Raw genomic sequence first — 7,161 nt, 5'->3', positions numbered from 1 at the left:
TAATAACACACAACCTCAATTTTTTTTAATTTTTTTCAATAAAAAACATACGAATTTAAAAAAAAAAAAATTACATTCATCTACTCGCGTGGTTGTACACGAGTAACTCCGATGTACTCGTGTAGAATCACGCGAGTAAAATAAAATGCTTCGTTTTAAAAAAAAAATTCAATAATCGTAATCTACGTAACGAAACAATCAAAAAAATGTAAGAATTACCTCTGATCTGTTATCGTCTCAGTCGGGATCTGAAATCGAAGTCCGAAAGCTTGAGAGAGTTTTTGTGAAAATTTACCTTTTGATTTTTCAAGAATGGTAAAAAAAGTGTCTGTACGATTAAATTAGTATTTTAATTATGAATATTTGTATGAATTTTTACAACATAAACCGCTTTATAATTATTTATAAATAAATCAAATAATAAAAAAAATCCGGGTGAACGGACTTTACTAGATAAATTGCTTTATAATTATTTGGGTAAATTACAACCACCTTCTTGAGGTAAAGTAAATTTACAAAAAAACCGTCCATTTGCTATAAATTACATCCAGCCAGACCCCTGCAGTTTGTAAATTTCTTACATCCCAGTAAAATGGTGTTAATGTAAGAAATTCACAAACGTCAAGGGGGTAGATGTAGTTTATGCAAAGATGTGGGGCTTTTTCGTAAATAAACCTTATGGGATGACATGAATAAATTTACAAACATTGATGCTCAGTCTTAAGAAATAGAATCCCACAACAACCACACACTTTTTAGAGGCCTCGTTTAATTTTTGCACCAAATCAAATCAAGTCTTCATTCTCTGTAAATCAATAGCTTTGTGGGGAAGATGCTGAAGCAAATGGTGGTAGGTTGCTGCAAGGTTTATATATCCGAAAGCAGAAACAAGGCTGCGCTGGAAGCCATTGAAAGGGCTGCCAAGCTTTTCCCAGAGGCACCCATTATCAACAAATTCGAGGATCCGACTTACAATCGGGTCGGATACACACTGGTTTCCAAATTGGGTCCGAACCCATCTTCTTCTTCTTCGTCGCCGTGCCCATTGAGAGGCGCTGTTTTTGAAATGGTGAAAGCTGCATTTGCGGCAATTGATCTTGAGAAGCACCGTGGGACCCATCCCAGGCTCGGTGTAGTGGACCACATTTGTTTCCATCCCTTATCTGGTGCTTCGGTGGACCATGTTGCCCGAACCGCCAAATCTTTGGCTGCAGATGTTGGCTCAAGTCTTCAAGGTTTGTTCTTCTCTCTCTCTCTCTCTCTCTCTCTCTCTCACTGCATTTTGCTTTAGCTTTAAGAAAAATTAGTTTATCAATTTGATCCTGGTTAGTGATTGAAATTAGAGAGCAACGGTCGTCGATGTGAAAGTACTTATTGAGACTTGTTGGATAAATAGGGATGAAGTTTTTGCTGACTGAGTTTAACAATTCATATGAAAGTGTGTTCGAACTCGGAAGTATGGTTAACTAAGGGATTACGCTAGTTGTGTAAAGTGTAATTCATGTAAAACGAAAGTCCGAACTATATGAGATCGCTATGAAGTTTGTGAGCTAATGATACGTACAAATGTTATATGATCTCGTTTGCTGCAAATTTGCTAGACACACATATTCGGAAAAGTAATTCATTATGGTAATGTATTTTTTTCGAGATATTTTCTGCTAGATTGTAGTGGCAAAACTGTGATAACATTGAGAATGTGAATTTAACGGGCGTATGCCACATCATCCGACATATACAATGAGGCACATATAGCGGTAACTTCCTGTTTTCGTGATATTAGTGGAATTTTTCCCGCTATGTTTTCGTTTTGGTATTTGATCGTTTACGTGTTTAACATTTGTAGTAACCTCTAATTTTGAAAAATATCGTGTCTATTGACATGTTGAACATTTCTTTTTTGAAGAAGTATTCAGTTTTTGGTTTAAAAGTATTGCATTTTTTAACAACGTCACACGTAACATGCAGTTGCCACATTCTTATACGGAGCAGCACACAGCGAGGGAAGAACCCTCGACTCAATCAGAAGGGGTCTCGGTTATTTCAAACCAAACTCCGATGATAACCAATGGATAGGCGGGCCCCACTCAGAGACACTAGAACTGAGCCCAGACGAGGGCCCACCTCGTGCACTTCAGAAAAAGGGGGTGGTTGTGGTGGGGGCAACCCCCTGGGTTGATAACTACAATGTTCCGATATTCTCTAATGATATGGATTTAGTACGAAGAATCGCAAAGAAGGTTAGCGCGAGAGGGGGTGGATTGCCTTCGGTGCAATCGATGGCACTCGCTCACGGTAAAGGTATAATCGAAGTTGCTTGCAATCTATTAGATACGACTAAAGCCGGTGGAGTTGAAGTTCAAAGGGAAGTCGAGCGGCTCGCGAAACAAGAAGGTATGGAAGCGGGAGAGGGATATTTTACCGATCTTTCTCGGGCTAAAATTATCGAGACTTACTTACAGATGATGACTGCTCGGGATTCTTCCCAATGATGATATGAATAATGTATTTTATCGATCTTTTCGATAATGTATATACATGCATTGAATTAACGAGAATGCTTGCTCTATATCAGTAGGTTCTTGTTTCGAATATTGTGATGACTTAACACTTTCATCAATCCATTTTTTAAGTGAACAATTTAATTCAATTTTGTTCTGTATAATTTCAGAATAATAAAAAAATTATTATTTTGAATTGAAATGATAAAACTTTGTTCCGAAATTGAATTTTTTTAGACTGTAATTGACATAATTAATTCTGAAATTATATTTTCATGTGACTTATAATATAAGTATCGCCAGAAAATCATTAGAAACTCAGCTTTAAATATTTCCAGAAAGTTTTTAGACAAAATACTAGGTGATGTCGGATTTTGATGGAAGTTCGCCGACCGCTAATTACCGGTTGCGGCCCCTGAAATTTGTAAAGGACTGCCGAATTTTTTAAACCTTCAAAGTAAATGTTGATAATTTGAAATTAAACTTATAAGGAGGACGATGTTAAACAACAATATATCTCGGGTCTTTTAAAAAAAAAAAACAATTATTGATACTTTAGGGGCATTTTGAAAATTCCCACTTTACCTTAGGGGTTATATTATTGTTGGATTTTGTGCCGAGTTCAACCCATTAACCAAAATTCTTCAGGCCCAACTATTCAGAAACCCAACATTTAAGTTTACTCGAGTCCGATCAAACCTTTGGAAAGTTCTAAATTCTTGATCTTGATCATTGATTTATACCGTTTGATCCAAACTGTTCACTCGAGGTATTTCACCTCGGCCTCTTTCTGAAACCTCAATTTCTGATCTCTCTCTCTCTCTCTCTCTCTCTCTCTCTCTCTCTCTCTCTCTCTCTCTCTCTCATACATCCGCATTGAATGCATCTTGGAGACATGTGATGGTCGTTTCTTTCTTCATCTTGGAGACATGTGATGGTCGTTTCTTTCTTCACCATTCGACTATGAGATGGTCGTTTCTTTCTTCATCTCTCTGCTTTAGAGACATGTCTTCTTTTCCATCTATAAAGTAAGCCTTTCTACAAGAGAAAGAGAGCCAATTGAACACATACAATCTGAATCTCTACTTGATTTCCGAGTTCTCTGTTCTTAGGTGAGCAAGTGAGGGAAACAAGAGAGTTCAAATTTGGTGGAGTTTAGAGATTTGGGTGAGAACCTTTACCAAAGTTTGAATGATTCCGGTCAAATATAGGGTTCTGATGACTGTGTTTTGTGCTCGGTTGTTGGAGCCATCTCCAGTGAAATTTGGATGAGAAAAAGTGACAAGAAAACTGAACCATGATAAAAAGCTTAGCTTCTCCATTTGTTGGAATTAAGTTGTTCATAGTTTTACCGTTTGGTTTCTAATTCCTCTTATATTTTTTTTGTCTTTCGTTCTTAGTCAAATCTATAATCATTAATCACCTATTCTCTTTCCCATAGGTTACAATCTTAATACTCATAATGCTCATAATATTAGTATATTATTAACGTTCTCAATCTAAACACTCGCTCTAGTGCGTGAAGGATAAATGTGCATGTTCATTTGATTTTTGACTAGTTTAATCCAATTATAGGCATATTAGGCAAAATAAGAAAAATATATATTAAACTTTAAGTGTGTTGTAAAATGGCCTATTTATCTAGCTCTTTGATTTGTGTTTGTGGAAATACATAAGAACATAATAACGATAATGGAGAGCGAATGAGAGAATGCAAAGAACAAGAATCCGTAGAGAGAAAATTGTGGGTATCCATGGGGAGGGAGTTTTTCTCATTAATATAGGTGTAAGCCACCGGAAGTTACAAGGAGGAGTTACAAATGGAAGTTCCATGGAAGTTATTTCCTGCACACATCATGGGACTAAGGTGTGGGAAGTTTACACTAGTGGGAGGTTGAAAACCATCAAGTGGTTATGTTAGGAAACCACACATTGCATACTATTTACAACACTCCCCCTTGGGTTCCTATCAAACCACTATTGTGCTTTTTGTGTTGCCTCGTTAAAACCTTCCGAGTCATAAAACCCATTGGGAAAAAAACAATCTCGGTTAGGGAAAAGAGTACAACGCACAATCTTTTCAATCAACAAATGTTGCCTCATTAAAACCTTGTCGAGTAACTAAAACCCTGTGGGAAAAATAAACCTCGCACGAAGGAAAAAGAGTACAACAGGGCACTCGGGTATCTTCTGGATACTGAGTACCTACAGGGTACTCCCCCTCAAGTTAACTCCCTCTGATGTCTACAAGGGAGCGAGCTTGTATAATCTACGCAAGTCAAAAGCCTTAACATGAATTTTCATAGTGACTTTAGGCGAAGACTTAGTAAATAAGTTTGCGTAGTTAACTTAAATCATGATCTGCTGGATCATTTCAGCTCTTATTGTTGTTGATTGAAGAAAACTTCAAAGCTATGTACATGGAGTTATCACTTTAATGAAGCCCGTCTTCATTTGCTCAATGTATACTGTATTACAGTAAAATACAATATCGTAGGATCTTTTGTGTTAGTCGATTCACAGGAATCTCGAACATGCATAATCATGGCTTCAGGCCAAGTGCATTCACTCACTATCTTGTGAAACAAACATCATGCATGATTTGATCTAGTGACAACCGATGTACATTTCATAGAATCCCAAGACATAGCTATTTTCCCAATACTTAACCATGGATTGGGAACGAGCCTTTTGTGGATATGACTTCTAGTCAATGCCAATATAAACCACAAGTTTCGCCTCATTCATTGATGCATAGAGTAAGGTGAGATAAGTCTATCATATAAATTTACCGAAAAATCTTAATCATATCGAGTACATGGAGTTAAGCATAATAATGCATATATTGCATTTACATATGGCACTTCTGGTGCTAACACTTCCTCGTCCTTCTCCATGGGACGAAATGAATCATTGGACCTATTCCACTTTCCAACTCCTATAGGTGTTACTCGATAATTTATCTTTATCCATAACATCTTCTGGATGTAATTCGATTGATGGACAAAAATTCAATTGACATGATAAATTTGAAGTCGGTAGGGACAAGAAATTAGTCTTCTTTAGATCTTTGATCTTGAACTCAAATTTTCAACAATTGAGTTTTTCTTACTTGACTTCTAGTCTAAATCAAGTTTATGTCCTTTATATAAATTGTAGTAATAGGAACAATCAAAACCAATTATTGTTCACATATTCTCTTCTGAGCAATTGTTCACTTAGGCAATTGTCTTATATTCTTCTAGAATATTTCTAGTCATAATTAAAGTGAACATCTCAGCCCAACTGAGTTTATGTTCCGTGATCTGGAACTAATTGCTTCGGGAAATCGAAGTCCTTCTGGAACTTTCATATAAATACTTGTATCTAGATTCTCATTAGATACTTTGTGACCACGTATTTAATAACATTCACCATGAAAGAGTATACCTCTTTAAAATCAATCTCAGTATTCTGAGGAATCTTTGAATTATGAGATGAGTCTTCGAGCTCCCAATCTCATTTGCCCATAAATCATTGTACTGTGAGATGAGTCTTCTGGCTCCAAATCTCGTTCGAGCTATGAGATGAGTCTTCTGGCTCCCAATCTCGTTTAAGCTATGAGATGAATCTTCAGGTTCCCAATCTCATTTGAGCTATGAGATGAATCTTCTGGTTCCCAATCTCATTTCATTGATTGAGCTATGAGATGAGTCTCCCGGCTCCCAATCTCGTTTAAGCTATGAGATGAATCTTCTAGTTCCCAATCTCATTTGAGCTATGAGATGAATCTTCTGGTTCACAATCTCATTTCATTCCTTGAGCTATGAGATGAGCTTAATGGCTCCCAATCTCCTTTGAGGTATGAGATGAGCTTTTTGGCTCCCAATCTCGTTTCTTTTCTTTGTGAGTACTCACTTATATCTCATGGGTGAAATTCAAGGAGTTGTAGGAACTACTGGTCTCTACACTCTCCATTTTATCAAGGAATCAAATTCAGCTTGGATTGATTTCGGCCATCATCCATTTGTTTACACTTATCAATTGATCGAGGTTTTTATCAATCACTCGTTAAAACATTCAGTAGCTACTGTGTAGGGAAGTTTATCATCGATGATCATTTCATCCCAATACCACATCTCGTTCATGCATGAATAACTAACCGAGTTTTTACTATTCACGGAATGGATATTAATGTCGAGGCGTCCCCCGACTTCGTCTGCAGGACGAATCCATAGTCCGGAATTATTTTATGAGATGGATCAAGTGGGATCCCATTTATACTAGTGCTAACCGGATTCAATTGTTGGACATTCATCCACTTCCGGGGGTGAGAAATCATTTGGTCCCATTGCACTCCCCCTATCCTAGGAAGGGAGGCAAGACTAGTTAGCATGGATTGATGGCCTACCCGTAATTGTCCTTCTAGGACATCTGCCATTGCTGGCTTACTTGAGATCTCGTCACTTTTTCAAATCAGAGAATGAGTCTGGCATTATTCGTTCTACACGACTTCATATTGTTCTTTAGAAACATTAGTATGGACGTTCTTTTCAGATTTCTAAGTCGTCCCATACGACTTGACGCCGTTCTTCGGGAACGTTACGATGCACATTACTTGCAAATCTATATTTTCATCCCGCACGACTTCACGTCGTTCTTCAGGAACATTAGTATGGAT

At 37.3% G+C, this 7,161-nt stretch overlaps 1 protein-coding gene across 1 annotated transcript; it reads left to right on the top strand.

The window, feature by feature from the left end:
- The first annotated feature begins 727 nt into the window (after window positions 1–727).
- LOC105970630 (folic acid binding / transferase) lies at window positions 728–2,650 on the top strand. The gene is made up of 2 exons (XM_012995464.2): window positions 728–1,235; window positions 1,969–2,650. The coding sequence occupies exons 1-2, from the start codon at window positions 833–835 to the stop codon at window positions 2,490–2,492; spliced, it is 927 nt and encodes a 308-aa protein (XP_012850918.2). The 5' UTR covers window positions 728–832; the 3' UTR covers window positions 2,493–2,650.
- Window positions 2,651–7,161: the final 4,511 nt, after the last annotated feature.

Source organism: Erythranthe guttata, chromosome 8 (genome assembly GCF_056151865.1).
Source record: "Erythranthe guttata isolate IM_541 chromosome 8, IM_541, whole genome shotgun sequence".
Taxonomy (NCBI): Eukaryota; Viridiplantae; Streptophyta; class Magnoliopsida; order Lamiales; family Phrymaceae; genus Erythranthe; species Erythranthe guttata.
This window is presented reverse-complemented; position numbering and strand designations above follow the sequence as displayed.